Source organism: Artemia franciscana, chromosome 7 (genome assembly GCF_032884065.1).
Source record: "Artemia franciscana chromosome 7, ASM3288406v1, whole genome shotgun sequence".
Taxonomy (NCBI): Eukaryota; Metazoa; Arthropoda; class Branchiopoda; order Anostraca; family Artemiidae; genus Artemia; species Artemia franciscana.
Window position 1 is genome coordinate 44,090,776 of NC_088869.1, and position 26,015 is coordinate 44,116,790.

Here is a 26,015-nt window from a genome sequence, read left to right on the forward strand (position 1 = left end):
ACCTCAGATGGTTCTCTGAGTAAACAGAATTATAGCAGATCATTTTTGAAAAGAGGGGGGGGGGTCCTAATGTTTAGCATTTGAATAAGCTAAGTCAGATTTAATCTGTATGGAGAAATGAGTATTAAATTCCGAGCCCTTATATGAGATTTATTAAGGTATAAACGCAAACATTGCAAACGCACACAGATTACTGCTTTGAATTTTCAGACTTTGAAGGACTATTTAACTTCGATATTTAGGAATATCAAAGATGTATGTGTTAGAAATTGACCACAAATGTTTCAAAAGATGTATTATTGGCATAATCAAGAAGACGAGGCTTATTCGCAGGGTCATCCAAATTCAGATGTCACAAACACTAGTGGCGCACACCTTATGGAATGATGGTGTTCCATGCATGGAAAACTGTGTTACGTGAGGCGATAATTCTGCGGCACATATGGTGCTCTGAGGCGTATACCAGGTGGTAGGAAATGGGTGACCCCTCAGTTACATCCATTAGAATAATCGTCCTAGGTCTTAAGATGATTGGGAACATTGAAACATTTTCCATGACGAAAGACCCTAAATTACCTGCAAAGGCCTTAATGTTGGAGGAAATTCGAGAAGATAGATGAAACGCCATAGTTAAAGGCAGTTTCTGGCTAATGTTAGTATGGGAATGGGTTTCGATTGCCCCCTTCCCCCCAACCTTTTTCCAAAATATTGGTGCAAAAAATCCCTTATACATGGTAAAAAGAAAAAAAGAATGAAAAGGGAAAGAAAACATGTGGAATCATAGAAAAAATATGTTTTAAAGTGTCTGTTTGTTATCTAGAAAGTTAGTAAAAGGGAGTCATTTCCATACTTGTTTTCAGAAAAAAAGAATGAAAATAGATCGTTAAACACCAAACTTGCACCCTTTTTTGATAGTAATTGACTATTTATTTGGACTGGGACAATTTTGGAATATATACAATTTGAAGTTAAAAGGATACTATCTCCAGCGTCTTTTAGCTAATTTTTTTATCTCCTAAAATATTTTGTAATATGCTGAAAACCAATGGTGTCAGGAGACACCAAAATCATTGGTGTCAGGAGCCATAAAAAGTTAAGTGTATCTAAAAATGACTAGCAAAAGATTAGAAGTGGCACCCCTTCTTATTTATATGGTAATATCTGCAGTGTTTGAGCGTGAAGATCACCATGTAAATCTTAGGCATTTTTGCTTTTTAATTTTGTCAGAAAAGCTGTTTTGAGCTTTTGGAAATTTTGAAAGAATCTTCTTGAAAAATTGTTCTTGTAATTTAAAAAGAGAATACTATTGTCGGCAGACTGCTAATGCTACTGCTAATAACTCACGGCACTACCAAGCCGCCAGTGCACAAACAATTCATTGCAGCATCAAGCCGCCTGAGGTTCACATCTATTAAACACCTATTAAACATCAATCAATCTATTAAACACCTTCCTCTTAACAGCCTTCCTGGAAGTTACCATTTCTCTTAAATCTTTCCTTACGATATCCTCCTAACCCAACTGGGGATGACCTGTTTTTCAACGGACCCTAGACGATTGGCCAAAACAGACAATCTTTGGCGTCATCCGTAATCCAAATGATATGCCTTAGTCATCTGAACCTTTCTCTCATTATGGTCCTAGAAAACAGGATTGAACCACACTTTTCGCATAGTCTACTGTTTGAGATACGGTCAGTCAGTCGGGTACCCAAGGCTGTCCGTAGGCAATTTCTTTGGAAAACATCTAAAAATCAACCAGACTTCGGAATAACATTTGAACACTGTCATCACTATAGCTTTCAATATTCTAATCCTGGTTTGCATCCTATTCTATTCTTCCAAAAATTTTTCAACTGTGAAAAAACACCCTAGGCCTTGGCCATTCTAATTTTAACATCTTCACTACCCCATCATCTTTATTAATCATTAATTTTACAAAAGATGTTCCACAAGATAAGTTTACCAAAGAAAAGTAAGGAACTCCATTAAACCAAGAATGAGCAAAAATAGAAACAAATAATCTACCAAATATATAACTAGCCCACTAGCCCTTTCAATTTCCAATTGAATGAGCCCCTTCTGAAGTTTCTACGACAAGTCTTTCAATGTAAGGTGCCCTGGTTTAACCAAAATAAAAATAAACTAATTATTCAACATCCAACGTTTGGATGTTGAATAACACCTAATTATATACTAATTATACTAATATACTAATTATTCAACATCTAAACTACTATCCAACGTTTTGACTATTAAGCAGCAATACTGAGAAAGAAACTACAAACATCCCAAATATTAACCGGCAATAAGAGATACTGTTATAGGTGAATTATTAAATCCTAAATCAACAGAAATTGCAACGAATAAATAACCGAAATTTAAAATGAATAGAAATTACCACAAACAGCAGTAGAGGTGCTGCCCCCCAAGTGTTCTGAAGGTTGTAACATCATTTGCGCTTTACTGAAAGCATAGTGTATTTTGAGCATTTTTTCTTTAATAATTGTAACTTCGAAAAAATCAAAATCAAAACTGAATACAACCACACTGTTTAAAATGCACGTCGTTTTAAATAAAACACAAATAGCGTTCGACAGCAATGGGGGAGTACCACTCTTATTTATACACCTTGATTAACCTTGTGATGGTACATTTTTGTTGAGTCGCTGTAGATTTTATGAATTTATTCATTCATCTATAAAAGTATCTGTATGCGATTGCGATTACACTTCCTGACTGAAGGGCCAGGAACAAGAGATTAGTACAACCTGTCGAGTTAGACGCTGCATTATTTTTCATATTTTTGCCTTTTTTAAAAGTTCACCTTATATTTAGCTGGATTAGCCTATTCATTTTCTTTTCAGCTGTGTGTTTAATTTATCAATTTATAACAATTTCTGTTTGTTTAAAGTTTGAATTATTATAGGAGTCTCGCAATAAGGGTGCTTGGTTTTATCTGAAAAACTTCCTTTTAAGTTCCTTAGAATCAATTTTTGAGAGTGGCCACCAAGATGTAAATCATTTTAAACAAATTATAAAATTAAACGATATTTTACGTTCTGAGTCATTGCTATAAGTTTGTTCCAATTGAAAACTTGGCTACTAAGTAATTATATAGAAAAATTACTTGATCCTTCATGGACATTGAAGGAAGAAGCATCAAGTTATGAGTTTAGGTAAAGACACTTGCAACCTGGTTTACCACTGGACGAAAAGCTTTGGGAGCAGTTTGAGCAATCCCATAGGAGAAAAGATTCAGTTGTACATACGTTGTACAGTGTACAATGTACATACGCACCGATCCAAAATATCGATACTGACAGGTGGGGGGGTATTTTTAAAATGACTCTGATACGTGGGAAAAACGTTCTCAGTTTGATCTTTAATTTGATCTTAATAATAATAATAATAAAACTTTGTCAATCAAGACCCACGGAACTTAATTTTCAGAACACATTATCAAATGAAGAAGTCTTTCAGAGAAAAGTAAAGAGCCATACTAACACCTAAGACGGCAGAAACAAAGTCTTATCATAATTAAAAAAAAAAATAATTAGTGTCAATAAGTAAATAAAATCCCCAACGAACAGAGATTGAAATGAATAATTTCGTCAAATATAAAGAAAAAAAGATACCGCTTTAGATAAATAAATAGAATCTTGAAACAAAAATAAAATGAACATTCCAATCAAACGAATAAAAATTTAAACAAATAGGAGTAAGGCTACAGGCTCTTAAACTTCCTATAGGCAATAGCATCATTTGCGCCTCACTGAAAACGATTTGTGTCTTTTTTTTTTCATAACATCTGCAACAACACGACAGAAGAATAACATCACAGGGTTAATTAAGACTTAGAAATAAAGATGGTGCTGCTCCTCTTTTCTCCTAAGCCCTCTAAGTGGTCTGAATGTCATTTGAGTTTTATTAAAAATAATGTGTGTTTTGAATAATGTGGTTTTGTTAATCAAAATATAAAAACACCATCATAACAAAACTATTAGAACTATATAAAAGAACTATTAGAATATACGTTTGGATACATTAAAGTGATTAATTACTGTAAAATGGTATTAGTTCCTTGTAACCTAAAAGATTTTTCTCCTCTAAGCTATAATTATAAAGGAGGAAACGGTAAGAAGATTTTTTTTTTTACTTGTTTTCAGCAAAGCGCAAATGAGGCTATTACAATTAGAAGAGTTAAATAATGGTAGTCCTCCTGCTTGTGGTAATGTCTATTCGTTTGAAGTTTGACTAGATTATTCGTTTAAATTTCTGTTCGTTTTAGTATTCACTCATCTATAGCAATATTTTTAATCTTTGTCATTTATTAATAGTAACTTACCTTCATTTCTGATTGAATTATTAGAAAAATTTATGTCTGCTCATCTTAGGTTTTAAAATAGCTCCTTACTTTTCTTTAGAAAACTTGTTTTTTAAAAATTTGTGTTTTTTTATTGACTGAAATCAAGAAAGAACAAGAAAAATCCTTAAATTTTGTGTAGACAGGTGTCTCCATAGTACGGCATGGAGATACTATCAACGATCATAATGTAAAAGAACAAGAAAACTTTATTAATAAATTAAACAAAAGAAATAAATAAAAAAGGAAAGAAATAAATAAAGAATGGTGCATAACAAGTTCAAAAATACTGCTAGTTTAGTTTGTACTTATTTCTTTCATTTTTGTGGTAAAACCATCTGATATGACAAGCTTATTGTTATTGTCAATATACGCATGTAAAATCAACCTTTTCTTGGGCACCTTTGCATTGCCTGCTGGAGGTTTCAAGATTGCGCCATCTGTTTTGAAAGAAGCGGATTTCAGTTGTTTTGATTTACCAATACTTTCTGTTTTCACAGTTGAGTCCCGTTTTTTAATAAGCATTTGTGGAACTGGGGTTGGAGAGAACGAAACAAGCGTAGAGTTATGTGATAAGTCGTTACTCAGCAGAGTTGTTGATGATTTTTCAGTATTAGTGCTTGAGTTATCTTGATTCTCGCTCCTTCTACTAAATTGTTTGTTACTGAGAAGCACTTTGAACAACCTGTTATTTGTCGTAGGTGAGACTCCTACTCTGTTCAATTTGTATTGACCTCTTAAGGAGGTGGGGTTTTTGAGGACATACTGTACCCGCTGCTGAGGCTGCAAAATTGCGTTTTGCTCATCAACTGACGACTCGTCATCACCATAGGGGGATATTTCTTCTTTGATAAGATACTGCCGACTCAACTGTTCTGGGCTTTCTGGACGATTTAAATTGTTCACAAATCTTGCATAAGCTCTATCCAGCTGACTATCAATTGGTTGTAACTTCTCATCAAGTGCATCGTCGGCGGTAAGGATATACTGCCTTGTTAACTTATAATCATTTGGATCTGTATTAATATAGGTCTTTTTCAGCTGATATTGCCTTGAAAGAGCTGGTTCTTCCTGTTGGCTAATTGGATATAACTGTATGCTGTTTGAGTCAGATCCTGTCATATCTCTGCTATATTGCCTAGTTAGTGTTGGCTCTTGATAGTTCACCTCTGGCACTGATACCAGGTTTTTCGAGTAAGCAGGACGACTTAAACTTTGTCTTGTATAAAGAGCCTCGTCTGCTTCCTTAGAGGCTATGGGCCTCACAATCTTATTATTGATTTGTTTGCCTTTGCTGTTCATAAGCTTACGTCCAAATTCAACATCTTTGATGAAGTATTGCTTGGTAGGCTTAAATACAGGATCTACACTTGGCTGAGACTCAAAATTATTGTTAGCCTCATCACGGAAAATCGTGTCGAATTTTTTAATCTGGTATTTAGCCAGTGCCTCTTTAACTGATAAGTCAACAGGCTCTGCTTCTATTGGTCGTCTAAGAGGTAATTGAGCGATTGATGCATATTTGACTTTTGGCTTATAAACAGATGACACTTTTGGATTTTTGTTTACCTTAACATACTGTCTAGAAGTTGTAGCGCCATTTGCATATGAAAGAATCTGTTGATCTCTAAAAGCTGATTCTTCAATGGATGGCTTTCTGTTGATATAAATTCCCTTCTGTTGGTCCATTCGTGGCCTTGGGGTTACTAGTAACTGAGTATTCTTTGCAGAATAAAGTCTTGAAGAAGTTTTTGGACTAGTATAAGCTGAAACAGGCCTAACAGGTGACGATGATGGTCTCAATGATAAAGTGCCCACTTTTTCAGTGGAAATAAACGAGTTTACCAGGTTTCCTCGGCTTGGGGTCTTTTGTTGATAGTATGAGGGTTCAACCTGTCTATTATCATAGTCATCCTCGTTATAATAATTGTTCTGTTTCTGGGGGATAGATGGCTCTGATTGTGAATAAGCTGTGGTTTTTGAGGTGTAAGTTGAAGGCTTATAAGGACCATCAACATACTTAACATCTGCGACAAATCCACTATCAGCATCTACGTAATAAGTAACAACTTGGGTCCTTCCATCAGGTAAATTAACAAAATATTCCCCCTCTGTTCGTTTCCCGTTGCTATCTTCTTTATGGCCGTAATTATTGTATGTTTCATCGTCTCTGACAGTGTATGCAAAACTGTATGGCATTCCAGCTCCCTGAAATAAAAAGGTAATAAATAGAACCATCTTAGATCCTAGGCTGGCTTAACTGACAAGGACTAAAAAGAGAGAATGGTAAATAATTTGAAAGATTTTAAATATTTTAAAGTAATTTTCTGTCTGGTATTGCCAATCATATTCATTGAAGATTTCTATAAGGTTCCCTGTCAAAAGCTGTTGGAAAATTTGGAGCACTTGGACTCTTGTTTCTTGGTGTTTCTTTTTTCACATTTAAGGTCATGTTGGACCTTTTTCACATTTAGGGTATGTTGAAAAAGATGTTAACATATTGTGTTTAATTCAGCTTCTTTCATTTCTTTCGCGGATAAAGGCTTCTAGACGTGAAGTCAAAATGGTTTTTTTTTCACGTTAAGGTCAGTGTCCCTGAGTTTTACGACAGTCTGTAGTCTGTCTTGCACTTACGATCTACTGGCTGTATTGGTAGGTTTTTTTTTTTTCAGTATCCTTTTTGAAATCGCAAACTTTTATTCACTTTGATAGAATATACAACTTTATTGTAAACAATACAAGATTTTCGTCGTGGAAGATTCAGAAGATTCGTCGTGGGTGATTACATTTGTAAACGCATCCTTTTGAACTCTTCTGAAAGATACCTGATGAGAGGTGTATACGGGTAAGGGGGACTATACCAGTACCCATTATATACTTTCTTCCTATTAGAGATATTTTAACATGTCACCTCTTCCCCAAATTAGATAAAACAAAACATTTTTTTTTTAACTGAAAGTAGGGAGCGACATCAAAACTTAAAACGCACAGAAATTATTCCGTATACGAAAGAGGCTGTCTCCTCCTCGACGCCTCACTCTTGTACACAACAGTTTGACTCTTTGTTTTAACTTTAAGTTCTTAAGTTTTGATGTCGCTCCTTACTTTCAGTTAAAAAAAATTGTTTTTTTTTTAAATTTAATTTCTGAATGTTTTGAATTAATGCAGGTTTTGAATTTGGCTCACCATACATGAATAATTAAAACCATTTTTGAATATTAGTTGTAACCTAAGTTTGATTTTTGTTTCAGTGGCTTAAGAATGACTCCTTAATAACATTTAATTAGAACAAATTAGAAGGCGATTTAATTAAAACACTAACCTCTTTTAAAAATAAAAATTAAACTTCAGCTTAAGAGCGAGCTACTAAAGAGAGGCAGCCCATCTCATATACGTACTGTTTTTGTTAGTTTTAAGTTTTAAAGTTGCTTCTTACTGTCAGGTGAAAAAACATGTTTTTTATTTAATTGCTGATTGTTTTTTAAATAATTTGGGGGAGTCCAGCTCCCCTCTGTTGAAATCACCTTCCCCCACGAGAAATTTCTCAGTAGAAATATTCTGCCACGTAGCTTAAATTAGCGATATTTGCGGAACTAGTTTTGTAAAGCATATTAAAACAAAAAAAAATCGACCAAGAGGTCGAAACTATTTTTATGAAAATGAGAGTCACAAGTTGAGCAATTTTCAAATGACTGAAATGAATGAAAGAAAAGATTTTTAAAATATATACATAATAATTTATGTTCATTTTAAGTTTTAATGTTACTCCTTTCAGTTGGAAAAAAACTTTTTTTAATTTAATAACAACCGCAAGCCGAAGGCATACAATATCTTCGGTTTGTTTTCACATAAAAATCATAGTTATGAAGCTGCTTAAGGTAACATTAAATACTAAGATTGACCGAAAAATAACAGAAACAAGTTATTGCTTATATCGACCATTACTTTACAAAAATTGAACTTTAGCGTAAAGAGCGAGGCATTGACAAGAGGGTAAACCTCCTCATATAGGTAATGTGAGGGGATTCGTCCCCTCGTCATAATCTCGCTCTTAACACTAAAGTTGGAATTATGTTCAAAATCTTTAAGAATGATCCCTGAATCACAAATTCCGTTTAATTAGAATAAATAGCTGTTTTGAAATTACTAAGAATACTTTAAGGTTAGCAGAGAGTTATTGACGAGGGGACAAACCCCCTCATATACGTAATTATTTGTGTTCGTTTTAAGTATTACTCCCTACTTTCAGTTGAGAAAACTTTTTTTTTAATTTAATTTCTGATCGTTTTTTAAATAATGCTGGGATATCCAGCTCCACCTTCATAGAAATTATCTTCCCCCATGAAAAATACCTCCATGGAAAGATTCTCCCACGTAACCTAATCCCCCCACCAGAAAAAATTCCCCATAAAAATGTCTGTATACTTACCAATAACAAATACTATATGTAAACAATGGGCAAAGTTCATAACTTGCAGCCCTTCCCTCGGGGACTGTGAGACATTAAGTCGTACTAAAAGACATGGTTATTAGACATTTCAACTATGTTAAAAAAAAGGCTATTTCTGATACTTAAACCTGATGTTGTGATTTTCATTAAGATTCAACGAATTTAGGGGGTGTTTTCCCCCTTTTTTCGAAAATATGGCCAATTTTCTCAGGCTCATAACTTCTTATGAGTAGTACTAAATTTGATGAAACTTATATATTTAAAATCAGTACAAAATTTCATTCTTTTGATGTATCTTCTGGTATCAGAATTATGTTTTTTAGTGTTTCGGTTACAATTGAACGGGGTCACTCCTTACTTGCAGTTTGTTACCACGAAATGTTTGATGTGTTGATTTCACGTGCGTGCTACTTGTTGAGTTTAAACGTAAATATTCAGTTTTCGATGCCCGGAATATGACCAAAATGTGAAAAAGATAATTGCTAGTTCAACAAAAAAAGAAACATGGCAAAATATATCAGACAGATCGCTCATTCCGTGGTAATAGACTATCAAACAGTTCGTGGTAACGAACTATAGTAAGGAGTCACCCGGCACAATAGTAACCGAAACCCTAAAATACGGAATTTTGATACCAATAATTATATCAAAATAATCGTATTTTAATGCTGATTTTAAATATATAAGTTTCAAAAGTTACGAGCCTGAGAAAATTTGTCTTCTTTTAGAAAATAGGGAGAAACTCCATCACACTATCAGATAATCACACCATCAGATTTAACCTATCAGAGAACTCTACTGTAGAAGTTTCAAGCTCCTATCTACGAAAATGTGGAATTTTGTATTTTTGCCAGATGACACATCAGGGATGTGTGTTTATATGTTTTGTTTTTTCAGGGGTGATCGTATCGACCCACTGGCCCTAAAATGTTGCAAGAGGGCTCATTTTAACGGAAATTAAAAGTTATAGTGTCCTTTTTAAGTAACCAATACAATTGGAAGGCACCTAGGCCCCCTCCCACGCTCATTTTTTCCCAAAGTCACAGGATCAAAAATCGGAGAAAGCCATTTTATTCAGCATAGTCAAAAAACCTAATAAATATATCTTTGGGGACGACTTACTCCCCCACACTCCCCGTGGGAGGGGCTGCAAGCTATGAACTTTGACTAATGTTTACATATTGCAATGGTTATTTGGAAGTGTACTTATGTTCTCTGGGGGATTTTTTTGATTTGGGGAGGGGTTGAGGGGAGAGGGTTACATGGGGGGATCTTTCCATGAAAGAATTTGTCAAGGGGGAAGATAATTTCCATGAGGGGGTACAGGATTTTCTAGCATTATTACAAACAAACAATGAAAAAACAAGAGTCAAGAGCTCATATGGCACTTGTGACGATGTCGGAGATCCAAGAGCCTAGAGCTTCTCCACACCAAGTTTCATTACGATCTCTCCACTCTAAGTATTTTCCAAGATTTCCAGTTTATCCCTCCAACTCCCCCCATTGTCACCAGATCTGGTCGGGATTTAAAATGAGAGCTCTGAAACACCAGGTCATTCCAAATATCAAATTTCATTAAGATCCAATAGCCCATTCGTACGATAAAATACCTCATTTTTTCTATTTTTTCCGAATTAATCGTCCTTCCACTCCCCCCAGCGGGTCAAATAAGGGAAGTGGCTACTTCTAATTAATCTGGTTGGGTCCTGATACGCCTGCCAACTTTCAATGATCGCTATATTGATCACGTATCTAGTTTCGGATCTTCTTCATGTAAAAGTTGGGGTGGTCAGGGATTCAAACCTGAGACATCTCGCACATAAAGCGAGATAAACCCCTAAACTACAGGCCATACTTAAGAAGAACAATCATTTTTTTTATCGGCAAACAAAATTTTTCTCATATATTTTGTTCGACCACTCCTCCACCAGATGGTCGAATCGGGGAAGAGACTATTTCTAATTTAATCTAGTCTGGTCCCTGATACGCCTGTCAACTTTCATTGTCCTAGCTTATCTGGAAGTGCCAAAACTATCAAATCCTCCCCAAATTCCCCAAAGAGAGCGGATCCGGCCCAGTTATGTCAATAACATATCTAGGATATGTGCATATTATTACCACCAAGTTTCACCCCGATCTCAATACTCTAAGTGTTTTCGAAGATTTCCGGTTTCCTCCCTCAACCCCCACGCCTTGGTGTCACCGAATCCGGTCGAGGTTTAAAATAAGAGTTTTGAGACACGAGGTACTTCTAAATATCTAATTTCATTAAGATCTGATCATCCGGTCGTAAGTTAAAAATACATCATTTTTTTCTGTTTTTTCCAAATTACTGAATTAACCCCGCCCCCCAAACTCCCCCAAAGAGAGTGAATCCGGCCCAGTTATGTCAATAACACATCTAGGATATGTGCTTATTATTACCACCAAGTTTCGCCCCGATCTCGATACCCGAAGTGCTTTCGAAGATTTCCAGTTTCCCCCTTTAAACCCCTCCCGGTGTCACCGAATCCGGTCGAGATTAAAAATAAGAGTTTTGAGACACGAGTTACTTCTAAATATCAAATTTCACTAAGATCTGATCATCCGGTCGTAAGTTAAAAATACATCTTTTTTTCTGTTTTTTCCAAATTACTGAATTAACCTCCCCCCCCCAACTCTCCCAAAGAGAGTGGATCCAGCCCAGTTATGTCAATAACATAAAGTGTTTTCCAAGATTTCCGGTTTCCCCCTTCAACTCTGCCCAATGTCAGTGGATCCGTTTGGAATTTAAAATAAGAGTTCTGAGACATGATAATCTTTGCAATATCAAATTTCATTAAGATCCGATCACTCGTTCGTAAGTAGAAATACCTCATTTTTTCTAATTTTTCCGAATTAACCGTCCCCCAATCCCCCTAAATGATCAAATCGGGGTAACAACTATTTCTAATTTAATCTGATCTGGTTCCTGATACGCCTGCCAAATTTCATCACTATCTGGAAGTGCCCAAACTAGCAAAACCGGGACCGACCGACAGAATTTGCGATCGCTAGATGTCACTTGGTAAATACAAAGTGCCATAATAAATATGAAAAAGTTTTTTTTTCATGTAAAAGTAAGAAGCAGATTAAAACTTAAAACGAACACAAAATATAACGCATATAAGGGACTCACCTCCTCCTAGTACCTTGCTCTTTACGCTAAAGCACTTTTACTAATTTTATTCTACGGCCTTTGTGATTCAGGGATCATTTTTAAGGAATTGAGATAAAATTTAAGCTTTAGTATAAAGAGCGAGGTATTGACAAGGGGGCGAAACCCCTTATATACGTAATAAAAACATACGAAAATAGAAGTTCGTTATGGAAGTTAATTCGTAAGTTACGTATATTTTGTAGAAATAAAAACTTTCGTAGAAAAATTCAAAGTTCTAGTTGCCTTTTCAAGTAAACAAATAATTGATATAGGAATATAGGAAGATATAGGAAAGATAGGAAGATAAGCCTGCAAACTACAATTGGAAGATTGAAATCTACATTGATGACAGTGGTCAAATATGGTGCTGAAGCTTTGGTGCTCCGAAAATCGGAGGAGAATTTGCTAAAGTTTTCCATAGAAATTGCCTACGGATTATTTTGGGTACCCGACTGACTGACCGTTTCTCAAAAAGTATAACTGTACGAAAAATTTTATTCACTTCCCCTTTCTAGGTTTGTATTGAGGGAAAGGATGGGATGGCTATGATACATTCTGCGGATGAAGGATAACAGATGCCAAAGATTTTCCTTGGGGGCCAACCCTCTAGGGCCAAGCGAAAAGCTGGTTGTCCAGAAATAGGGTGGGAGGCTGTCGCAAGGAAAGATTTAAGGGAAATGGAACTTCTTGGAAGGGTGTAAACAGGGAGCCTTTGAATAGATTGGGATGGAGGAGGAGCACGCGTAGCTGTGTTTGCCTCAATAAGCTTGGTGCTTCGGTAAGTTAGTAGTAGTATTATTAGTAATAGTAGTGGTAGTAGCAGTAGCAGCAGTAGCAGTAGAAATAGTAGTAGTAGCAGTAGTGGTAGTATAACTAGTAGTAATAGTAGTAGTAGTAGTGCCAGTCTTCAGTCTTATATGGCTCTTTATTTCATTATTAATAACTACATTTCCATTAAAAGTTGTTTTATTGGCACTTGGTACTTAGCAAGTGACATATAGCGATCGCAATTTCTGTCCGTCTTTCTGTCGGTCCTGATTTTGCTAGTTCGGACACTTCCAGATAAGCTAGGACGATGAAAGTTGGCAAGCGTATCAGCGACCAGACCAAATGAAATTAGAAATAGTCGCTGCGCTGATTCAACCATCTGGGGGGGGCGGATTAGAGGGACGTTTAATTCGGAAGAATTAGAAAATATGAGGTATTTTTAACTTGCGAACGGGTGATCGGATCTTAATGAAATTCAATATTTATAAGGATCTCGTGTCTCAAAGCACTTATGTTTTAATCCCAACCTGATCCGGTGAGATTGGGGGAGTTGAAGGGGGAAACCGGAGATCTTGGAAAACGCTTAGAGTGAAGAGATTGCGATGAGACTTAGTGGGAAGAATGAGCACAAGTTCTAGATACGTGATTGACATGACTGGACTGGATCTGATCCGTTTGGGGAAGTTGGGGGTTAATTCGGAAAAATTATAAAAAAGAGGTATTTTTTACTTACGTACGGGCGATCGGATCTTAATGATACTTGATATTTAGAAGGACCTCGTGTCTTAGAGCTCATATTTTTAATTCCAACTGGATCTGGTGACATTGGGGGAGTTGGAGGGGTAAACTGGAAATTTGGAAAACGTTTAGAGTGGAGAGATCGGGATGAAACTGGGTGGGAAGAATAAGCATAAGTCCTAGATACGTGACTGACATAATCGAACTTGATCCGCTCTATTTTGGGGGAATTGGAGGGGAGAGGGTAATTTGGGTATTTCGGAAATTGATGGGATCAATTGATGTGATCTTAATGAAATTTGATATTTAGTAGGACCTCGTGTCTCAGAGTGACATTGGTGGAAGCTGGAGGGGGAAACCGGAAATCTTTGAAAACGCTTAGAGCGGAGAGATAAGGATGAAACGTGGTGGAAAGAATAAGCACAAGTCCTAGATACGTGATTGAAATAACTGGAAGGATCCGCGCTCTTTGTGGGAGTTGGGGGGGGATTTGATTAATTTGGAAAAATTTGAAAAATGAGATAATTTAACTTCCGAAAAGGTGATTGGATCTTAATGGAGTTTGACATTTAGTAGGACCTAGTGTCTTGGAGCATTTATTCTAAATCCCGACCAGATCTGATGACATTGGGAGGAGTTTTAGGGGGGAACCGGAAATCTTGGAAAACACTTAGAGTGGAGTGATCGGGGTGAAACTTGGGGAGAAGAACAAGCACAAGTTCTAAATACGTGATTGACATAACTGGACCGGATCCGCTCTCTGTGGTGGAGTTGGGGGTTAGGTTAATTCGAAAAAAAATAGAAAAAATGAGGTATTTTTAACTTATGAACGAGTGATGGTATCTTAATTAAATTTGATATTTAGAAGGACCTCATAACTCAGACCTCTTATTTTAAATCTTGATCGAATCTGGTGTCACTGGGGGGAGTTGGAGGGGGACTGGAAATCTTGGAAAACGCTTAGAGTGGAGAGATCGGGATGAAACTTGGTGGAAAGAATAAGCACAAGTCCTAGATACGCGATTGACACAACCTGACTAGATCCGATCTCTTTGGGGTAGTTGGGGGGGGGGTAATTTGGTAATCCGAAAAAATTATAAAAAGCAGGTACTTTTAACTTACGAACGGGTAATCGGATCTTAATTTGAAAAATAAAAAAATTTGGGATTTTTAACTTACGAACGGGTGACATGATCTTAATGAAATTCGATATTTAGAAGGACCTCGTATTTCAGAGCTTTTATTTTGAATTCTGACCGGGTTCGATGACATTGGGGGAGTTGGAGGGGGGAAACCGGAAATCTTGGAAAACGCTTAGAATGGAGAGATCGGGATGAAACTTGGTGGGAAGAATAAACATAAGTCCTAGATACGTGATTGACACAACCGGAGTGGATCCGCTCTATTTGGGGGAATTGGGGGGGGGGGGTAATTTGGTAATTCGAAAAAAATTAGAAAAAGGAGGTACTTTTAACTTACGAACGGGTAATCGGATCTTACATAAATTTGATATTTTGTAGGACCTTGTGTCTCAGAATGACATTGGGGGGAGTTGGAGGGGGAAACCAGAAATCTTGGAAAACGCTTCGAGTGGACTGATCGGGATGAAATGGGGTGGGAAGAATAAACACAAGTCCTAGATAGGTGACTGACATAATCGGGCTGGATCCACTATCTTTGGGGGAGTTGGGCGGGGATTAATTTGGTTAATTTGGAAAAATTTGAAAAATGAGGCATTTTTAACTTACGAACAGGTGACCGGATCTTAATGAAATTTGACATTTAGTAGGACCTCTTGTCACAGAGCTCTTATTCTAAATCACCACCGGATCCGGGGACATTGGGGGGAGTTGGAGGGGGAAACTAGAAATCTTGGAAAACGCTTAGAGCAGAGAGATCGAGATGAAACTTGGGTAGAAGAACAAGCACATGTTCTAGATAAGTGATTGACATAAACAGTTAACATCCACTCTCTTCTGGGGAGCTGGGGGGGGGGGGAAGATTTCCAGTGCCTTGACGAGTTCGGCACTTCTGGACATGCTAGAATTATGCCCATTGGTAGGCATGTCAGGGGGGCTTGAGGGAGGAAAATTGTGAAAATTTTTATCTTACGAATGGGTGATAAGATCTTACGGTTGATTTTGACACGGTTGATTTTGAAATTTTAACCGATAGGCTAAGGTCACTTGGAGTCACAGGTTGTATTTTAAAGTGGTTTGAATCTTATTTGATAGGGAGGTCGATACGGGTATTTTTTGATGATGTTATATTTAATAAATTTTTATAAATTCCAGTGTTCCGCAAGGTTCTGCTATATCTTGTTATATCTTGTATATATAATACTATACTTGTAGATATAAGATATGTAGATACTATACGGTTTTATTTTCCAGTTGCTACTAATAGTTCTTTTGCTGATGACACGGTATTGTCAGGTGCTGCAAGACATGCTGATGATCTTGCAAAAAAAATTAATCAAGCTTTAAGCTGTCTTTTGATGTTTACAAGGATTAGCTGATTATCAGTGAATGTTTTAAAAATTCATTTTATGTTGTTTAGTCGGAATGAAAATCCAGTTGATTTAAATGGAAAATTATTTCTTTGTAATAGGCCATTAAAATAAGTAGCTGTGGTGAGATACCTCGGTTTCCAGCTGGATCAAAATCTGAGCTGGGAAGCACATAGTAAACAGGTGGAAGCTAAGGTATCTAGAGGGCTTAATTCGGCGTCTGAGAAATCAGTTGCCTCGTTCTACCCTTTTAACTCTTTATCGTTCTCTTGTCATGCCTTATATTTCTTATGGTTGTTTGATATAGACTAGTGGATTTTATATAAATTTTCAACGTATTCAGGTTTTACAAAATAAAGCTATTAGACTGTTAGGAAATTATTTCGATGGTGAAAATGATACAAGTTAATTGTTACAGGAAACTCGTGATTCTTAAGGTTAGCCAACTTCATGATTATCAACTTGCTATTTTTGCTTTTTTTTTTCAAATGTTTACAATGAACCCTTCGAACCACAGTTATGAGACTAGAAATATGGACGATTTGGTATACGTGTGTCGCAGCTCTCAGAGGGCAAGGTTTAGGCCCAAGTTTGCTGAACCAGTAGTATGGAATTCTTTACCGACGAGTATAAGGTTGTCAGATAATGTCAGCCAGTTCAAGAGTAGACTTAAGAACCACCTTCTGGGAAGAGATTAAGTAAATAATTTAAATGGGATGGCTTATTGTCTTGTTCTTTAAGTAGTTTTTGTTTCTCTCTCTCTCTCTCTTCTTTATTTTCCTTTTTTCTTTTCCCACTTCTCTCTCTCCCCTCCCCCCTCTCTCTCTATCTATCTTTCTCTATCCTTTTCTCTCTCTCTATCTTTCTCTATCTTTACATATCTCTATCTTTATAGCCACGGGGAAATGCATATCTTTCCTTGTCGATCCTATATTAGCTCGATACCCCCTCACGTGGTACCACTGCCTTATCTGCCGATCATTTTTTTCCATATTTTAGTAAAGACCGAGTTTTCTTTTCAAATGAAAGTAAAGAGCCGCATTGAAACTTAAAACAAACAGAAACAATACTGTATATGAAGGGTGTTAGTCTCCCCTCAACCCATTAGCTTGTATTCTAACGTTCGTCTATGGAATCACTCAAAGTTTTTTTGAGAGATATTAAAGTAATGAAAACTGATGGGTTGAGGGGAGAATAGCACCTTTCATAAACGGTATTGTTTTTGTTTGTTTTAACTTTCAACGCGGCTCTTTACTTTCATTTGAAAAAAAAATACTCGGTCTTTACTCTAATATTGAAAATATGATTAGCAAACAAGGCAGTGGTACCATATGAGAATGCAGGGGAAGGGGTTTCTAGCTCCTTCCTGCAATATTTTGAAATAAGATTTTTTACGGGTATTTTATTGAAGATGCCTTTTTCGGTTTGTTCCATGAAAAAATTGAAGAAACGACTAATTTACTCCCTCGATATTGAAAAATTTGCATGTCCCTCTGGATATATTTGTTTGCATTTACAAGCTGGCTATTTGTTGTACTCATGCAGCTGCCACTCTTGTTGTCGGTAATTCTTGGAATACAGTATTAAAAATTTTAATAGACCCAAAGCATTCATTTAGTATTATAAGTCGTTCTGGTTTAATAAGGCTCGATTAAAAAAAAGATCTTAACAAGATGCTCAGAGTAAGTTACAATTTGAATGCTTTGGCCCTATCATTCCAAAACACGTAAACATTGATTTAATTTTCAAATCGTTCATAAATCCTAAAGTATATTACTTTTATTCAATATTTCAGAATTCACAGAGTATCTATATTCCCCCTCTCCTCCTCAAAATCTTCTCTTGTTGCAATTTCATGCCAAAACAAAAAAGTCTAAGTAAAATCTAGTCAAATCTAGACAAAATGGAAAAAAGATGTTTGAAAATGTGCTCACGTATTCTTCATACTCCTCCCATCGGTTTGAATTTCGTCTCTCTGCGTTCACTGACTTGATGACCAACAGCTGTACCACAATAATGAGACCCTGAAATGCAAATCTTGATTTCACTTTCTTCTAGATTATTCAATGCCTTGTAAATTAATTGGCATGTATTAAGTAAACATTATTTTTCCAAATTAAACATGCCGTCATTTGCGGTTTCGTATTTTAAAGTAAGATTTGCAAATTTCCTTCCCTTGAAAAGCGAGCAAGAGTAACGAGTGGAAAGACAAATACCCGTGAAAACATAAACTTTCTTTGAAAAACGATTGAACTGTCAATCTAACAGGACTACGAAAAATTGATAGCATGAAGTGTTTCATGTCTCGTTAATCTTTAATGTCAATACGAGTACAAGCATACATAAGTTAATAGTGTAACGGCCTACTTTTAATCAAATGGATCCCTCTTAGAGATCAGACATTTTTTTTTTAGAGAAGTCGTAAAACTGTAAACATTCTTGCCACACATTTCTGTTGATGTTTGAGGGGCTGGTCCACAAGGATTATTTTTGTCTTTAGGTGGTTTATTTTTAAAGGGAAATTTTCCGCATCTGCCCTCAGCGCCTCCTGTGAAGTTTTTTAGCTCAATGAAACTTCCACGTACAAGCTTCATATCATAAGCGAAGCTGGTGTCTGACGGAACTCTTCCAGCAAAAGCTACACCAATATTTTGAAGAGGCCGATGACTTTTATGAGCATACCGGCATATTGAAGGGTCTTTCTCAGCATTTTGCTAATATTGGCGTAAATTTATCTTCCAGTATTATACCTTCTGATGATCCTCCTTTGGACTTTTTATGGAGACTCCAATTGACATTTCTATGTGGATAAGAAACCGTTCTCTCAGGGCTGAGGCTCGCTAAGTGCCTTGGGAATATTATTGATGAAAATTTATCATTTAAGTACCATGGAAAAGCTATTAGTAAAATATCTTCGCGTAATTTAGGGACTATCCGTAAACTAAAACACGTTTGTCCTTGATATGGTTTACGATTACTAAATTTTTCTCTTATACATCTATACATTTTGTACTGTTCGTAGTGTGGCTTGGTGCTTTCCCTTCAACACTTCGCCCAATACACGTACTGTAGAATATTCCCATTAGATTATTTTGTGGAATAGGGAGCCGGGATTCGGTCAGGTCAGTTCACAATATGAATAATATAATGCCTGTAGCCTGATTCTGTGATTTTTATGCACTTGTTTTTATGTACACGCATTGTAATGGGTGCCTTCCTGACTATTTTAGAGGAAAGAATCCCCCGGAAAATACCCCTCCAGAAAATACCCACCCACCCTGGAGCCCCCCCCCCTCTGAAAATACCCCCAATGGAAGATACCCCTCGTGGAATATATTCCCCCGTCAAAACTATGGTTTTCCAAATTTGATAATTTTATATGAGTTATTTTTTAAGTTTCGCTGAGAAGTGCTAAATAAAGTGAAATAATGAAATTTAGACACCATAAGTATCTTAAAAACTTATCCTAAAACTAAGTATCCTAAAATTCATTTTTGTTGAAAAGCCTTCATAGCAACTTCTGCATTTTTCGACAGCAGCGGGTACCGGTGGCGATTTTTTGACGGACAGCGGGAAAAAATTTTGGCATAAAACATCAATATTAAGCTAAAAACATATGGCAGCAAAAAGTTTAAGTAGTTTTAGCGTTCCTCTCAAAGCATAGTTGGCTTCGCAAATTATGTTCTGGTCTTGAGAAGACGTGGAGGTCGTCAGCCAGCCCTACTCATGTTAATTTTTGCCCGTTTTAAATTTGATTCAGTTATTTATTGTAGTTTTTTACGTTTTTGGTTTAATTTATTTATTGATGGTGATTTGTCGTAGTTCTACGCTTTAAAAGTTATTTGAAGTTACTGCCACTTATTCCTTGCATAGTGGAACTTTGCTCTTCTTTGACTAACGGGTTTTGTGGAAATTTTTTTTCCATAGAAAAAATTATATATCTTTTTTTTTCTGTTAGATTTCATAGTTTTTTATTTTGAAGATTATTTGACTTTATTTCTTTATGAATCTCTTTACTCTTCTTTGAAAAACATCGTTTGTTGATAAAATTTTTAAAATTCGTATTTTACAAAAAAAAAAACCTTACGTAAATGTCGATAAGGGGTTTAAGGAGTGTGTCGTTGAAAGATTCCAGGTCCCCTGACCTCCATCTGCCATATTAGTCCCTTAAAGAGAGTGTATCGCGAAGGCACTACCTCCACCCATTTTGGCCTGGCTGCTCATGAGTCATTGAAACGCGCGCAAAGTCGATAATCATAGGCAGCGCAATAGTGCTGCCGAAGTAAAGAGGAATGTGGGCACAATATATATATATATATATATATATATATATATATATATATATATATATATATATATATATATATATATATATATATATATATATATATGTATATATATATATATATATATATATATATATATATATATATACGTATAAATATATATATATATATATATATATATATATATATATATATATATATATATATATATATATATATATATATATATATATATATATATATATATATATATATATACATACATATATATATATATATATATATATATATATATATATATATATATATATATATATATATATATATATATATATATATATATATATATATATATATATATATATATTTGGCTCATTTGATTAGAAATTAATTGGCTGATGCCCTTTTTAATAGTCAAAAGTGATTGGAGGGCTACCGGCTCCCACGCTCATCATTTCCCCAGACACACCCAATTGGAATTCTGAGATAGCCATTTTGTTCAACGTAGGTGAAAGGTTCGAAAATTACTTCTTTGAGGATGACACCCCCCCCCCCCCCCTCCAAAGCCGTCAGGACAAGGGTTGTAAGTTATGCCATAGGGGTTAATGAGGTTCTTATAGAAAGTGTGCTCGCACAAACTTCGAACGGGGCTCAATGGAGTGGTAATCAAAAGTTCTTGTTACCTCTTCAAGAAACAAAGTGACCAGAGAGCAGCTACTACCTCCCTCCCCACGGCCATATTTTCCCTAAACAGATGCGATCAAAATGTTTAGATAGCCAATTTTTTCAGCGTAGTTGAATGGTCCATTAATCATGTCTTTGAAGATTAAGCCCCATCCAGAGCCTTCTGGGCAAGGATTTTAAGTCACGTCCTGGGGATATATAAGGTCTTTATGGAAAAGGTGGTCGTATAAACTTCAATGGGGGCTCATTGGTTTGGAAATTGAAAGGTCTAGTGTCCTTTTAAATTGCTGAAAATGACTGGAGACCAACAAGCCCCCCTCACCCATCATTCCCCCAAAAAATCTGGCTCCCTCAAGGCTATTTCAATCACTATTACCTCTTCCCACTCTGCACCCAACAACACTCTTTCATAACATATGATTTGAACTTGTACCTTATTGTACACAATAAGGTACAAATCAAAGTTTGACTATTTCTCTCAATTCTTCTTTTTAAAACAGTAAAAAATTTTAGCGTAAAGAGCGGGGCGTTGATGAGGTAGCAGCCTCTTTCATATACGAAGTAATTTCTGTCCGTTTTAAGTTTTAACGTCGCTCCTTACTTCAAGTTAAAAAAACTTGTTTTTTTATTTAATTTCTGAACGTTTTTGAATCAATGCATGTTTTGATTTTGGCTCTCCGCAGAGGAGTAATCAAAACGAAATTTGCATATTTTTTTTTTTTTTTTTTGGCTAAATAGCTTTCTCGTAATTTTGATCGAATGATTTTGAGAAAAAAGAGCGGGGGACGAAGCCTAGTTGCCCTCCGATTTTTTGGTTAATTAAAAAAGCAACTAGAACTTTTAATTTTTTACGAATATTTTTATTGGTAAAAGATTTACGTAACTTATAAATTAGCTTAAATTTAATCCCAATTCATTAAGAATGACCCCTGAATCACAAAAGCCGTAGAATAAATAGTTGAAATTACTAAAAATACTTTAGCGTAAAGAGCGAGGTATTAGAAGGAGGTGAGCCCCTCATATGGGTAATAATTTCTGTTTGTTTTAAGTTTTATTGCTGTTCCTTACTTCCAGCTGAAAAAGCTTTTTCACATTTATTTTTTAATTGTTTTTTTTTTTAAATAATGCTAGTAAATCCTGCTCTCCCTTCATGGACATTTTCTTCTCCCATGACAAATTCTCGATGGAAAGTTCCCCCAGCATATCCCTCTCTTCTCAACCCCTCCCCCCAACCAAAAAAAATCCTCCTAAAAACGCCTGTATACTTCCCAATAACCATTACTATATGTAAGCACAGGTGAAAGTTTGTAACTTGTTGCCCCTCCCACGGGGACTGTGGGGGAGTAATACGTCCCCAAAGACATAGTTATAAGGTTTTTCGACTACACTGAATAAAATGGCTATCTCAGAATTTTGATCCGTTGACTTTGGGAAAATAATTAGCGTGGGAGGGGGCCTAGGTGCCCTCCAATTTTTTTGGTCACTTAAAAAGGGCACTAGAACTTTTCATTTCCATTAGAATGAGCCCTCTTGCAACACTCTAGTTCAACTGGGTCTATACGATCACCCCTGGGAAAAAAAAAACAAACAAAAAAACAAAAAAACAAATATACACGCATCCGTGATCTGCCTTGTGGCAAAAAATGCAAAATTCCACATTTTTGTAGATAGGAGCTCGAAACTTGTACATTAGGGTTCTCTGATACGCTGAATCTGATGGTGTGATTTTCGTTAAGATTCCATGACTTTTAGGGTGTTTTCCCCCCTATTTTCTAAAATAACGCAAATTTTCTCAGGCTCGTAACTTTTGATGGGTAAGACTAAACTTGATGAAACTTAAATTGATATCTACTCCCTTATGAGTTCTAGGAATATCTCTGGTCTCCATTGTTTTTGAAAGTAAAGAATAACGTTAAACCCCAAAATGAGCAAAAATTGTTCCCTACAGGAGGGTGTCTGCCCCTTCCTTATCCCTACTTCCACCTCAAGGTCACAGTAACTTCAGAATGTGCTCATTAGATCAGAAAATGAGAGTTCTAGTCCTTTTTTTAAAGTCCAGAGGGATTGGAGACCAACCAGCCGCGTGGGGATGGAATTTCCCGGGGAGGGGTTGTTTTCCGCGGGGTTTTATCCGTGGGAGGTATTTTTGGGGGGTATTTTCTGCAGGTGGGGGAGGGGGTATTTTCTGATGAGGATACCCTCCAGGGGTATTTTCCGCAGAGGGTATTTAAACGGGGGAGAGGGTATTTTAAGGTGGGGGGTATTTTCCATAAGGGGTTATTTTCCAGGGGGAGTTTTCACAAGGGGGTATATTCCAGGAGGGTGTTTTCCATTGGGGAGGGGTATTTTTCGGGGTTATGGTCCGTAGGGGTATTTTCCTGGGAGGGGGGGGGGGGTAAACACCAGCCACTGTTTCATGGAAGGTCGAATGTTCACGTCACGGAACTCGGGCAAGTAGAGATATTGCGGTTCCTCGCCTGGTTTCAGCGTCTAGTTTCAATAGACTCCTTTTTCAGTTATTTATAGAGGGGCTAAGCTATGGACTAAGCTTATCCCGAGTACAAAGGAATTATCCATTTGTAAATTTAAATCTGAGTTACGGGTGGGGTTGCTCGGTAAGCATACCTTCGAAACAAATTGAGATTTATGGTATTAAAGATGATAATAAATGTTTGAATTTTTTTTTGCTTTGGGATCATGCTATTGGTGTTGTCTTGAAATTTTGATTGGATGCGTTTTGGGAATTGATGGACATGGGAGGGGATCATTTGCCCTCCATTTACTTTTGACTTCAAAAAAATATCTCCAAAAATTCAAGCTCCAACTGAATGAGTTCTTCTAAAGTTTCTATGACAACTCCTTCTATACGAGTGCCTTGGTAAAAAAAAATAAATAAATAATACATTGTATCCATATCAATCTTTATTGAAACAGCGTTATTGTACTGTCTCTGATAATTGTAGGATGATTTTTCGTTCAGCTTAAAATCTAGGTTTGGGGCGACTCTGGAACTATGCTTTTTGATCATAGAGCAATTTGTAGTTAATAACTTGAAAGAACCCTCCCGTGAAAATGCTCAAGATATTACGAATGAATGAAAATGGAATAAGAATATAAGTATGTATTAAAAGCATCACTCAGTTCTCTTTATTTCTGACTCTTCGACCTCTTTTATTTGAGCCTTTGACTTTATTTGAGCCTTTTTCTCTGTATGGTGCAAATTTATATTTTTGACAACCTAGGTGCACATAGTGCCCTTTATTTGATTTCAACACGCTCCCCACATTCCCTGAAGATTTCACTTTAATACCTGTATCGTTTCTATCAAATTGCAGCTGCACTAGTTTGATCAACTGGATGTCGTTCCATTTAACCCAATGCCCCCCGAAAGTTTCAGCTTAATACCCTTAGCCTTCCCTGAGATATTGCGAGGACACGGTTTTGATACCCTGGATGAAAATGGTGAATGTTGTTATATTAGCCAGCTCAATGCAGGAACGAGCTAAGACCTTAATTTTTAAGTTCTGCATAATCTTTTTATTTTAGTGTTTAGTTTAGTTTTTCATCTCCCTCTAAGACTGGACACGGTAGTACTGCCTCTGAGACAGGAAAAAGAAAATACAGCTTTTCGATAATTCCAAGTCGATTCGAAATCTCAGAATTTTCATTCGATATCTCTTTCCTCTCTTCGGAGCAAAATTAATCTTTATTTGCCACATATGGCGGAAAACCCCACTATACTGCAATACATTCTTTAAAGTGCCTTAAAAAGGACATATGAACTTTTTATTTCCGCTCAAATAAGCATTTTGTATATGTTCTAGCGCCATTCGTTCGATACAGTTCATGATACAGTCCATGAAAAAAAAAACCGAGTCCATGATCATTCATCTCGGGATTGACATAAGTTTTCGCAATTTTGTTGATAATAACATGAAAAATGTCTAATGGGCTTGTATAATAATTTATTTTTGACCCGCTACAAAAAATCAAAGCGGAGTACCAATAAAAGAAACAAAACAAACACTACACAGATCCTGTTTGGGAGTGTTTACACCTTTTTCTTAAAGGGGGCAAACTTTCTCCGGCTTTTTCTTTCGATGGGTAGCTTTAACTTTAATGAACTTAACATATTTAAAGTTACCATAAACAGTAAATCCTTTTGAGGTATATGTTGTTAGAAAAAATTCATACTTAGAATTTTAGTTCCTATTAGTAAGGGTCACTCTTTAGATTTTGTTGCTGGAATAGTGTGTAACCTTTTTATTACAAATAGAAACAAAATAGATCATCCATTATAGCTAAAAAAAATAATATAAAAAATATAATATAATATATTTATATATAATATAATATAATATAATATATAATTATATATAAATAATATAATATATTATATATATATATATATATATATATATATATATATATATATATATTGTATATAAAATATATATATATATATAAGTGTATATAATAATATATATAAATATAATTATATATATTGTTATAATATAATAATAAAATAATATAATAATAATATAAAAATATAATAATAATAACAAAAAAATAAATCTAAACCGCAGATGCATCGTTTCACTGAACTTCAAAGCAACCACAAAACTCAGAAGTAATCGTCAAACACCTCAAAAATTAGCACTAACTAAACGTTCTATTTTCTCTAACGATGCCGAAACTCAATTAGAAGTTAAACATATTCAGTCATTTTTAAATTCAACCTGAATATTTTGAGGATTTGGTTTTTTTTTGGTATTTAATTGACGCAAAATGGATGTGGTTAAAAACTAGGTTTACACGTTTAATTATTAATGTCAAAGATTATGTATGGAATGCACATTCGTGTACATTAAAGGGGTTATTTGACGTTAATTCATCACATGGGGGTAAATTGACCATGCCACTTATTTGTACGGTATTCGTGCGTGTTAAACTTGGCCGGGGAGCCATAGTCATCTTAGAAATTTACCTGCACCTTCTTCGGAGGAGGATTTATGTGTTGCTCTTTTAATTTTATAT

The 26,015-nt window shown here is 35.8% G+C and overlaps 1 protein-coding gene across 1 annotated transcript in view; it reads right to left on the reverse strand.

Annotated features, from left to right (window-relative positions):
* Positions 1–26,015, reverse strand: part of LOC136029701 (uncharacterized) — a 95,609-nt gene that overhangs the window by 65,686 nt on the left and 3,908 nt on the right. Inside the window, exons 2-3 of the mRNA XM_065708205.1 lie at positions 17,943–18,032; positions 4,672–6,573 (exon numbers count right to left, since the gene is read on the reverse strand). Coding sequence (XP_065564277.1) covers positions 4,672–6,573; positions 17,943–18,032 — 1,992 coding nt within the window. The remainder of the gene's footprint in view (positions 1–4,671; positions 6,574–17,942; positions 18,033–26,015) is intronic.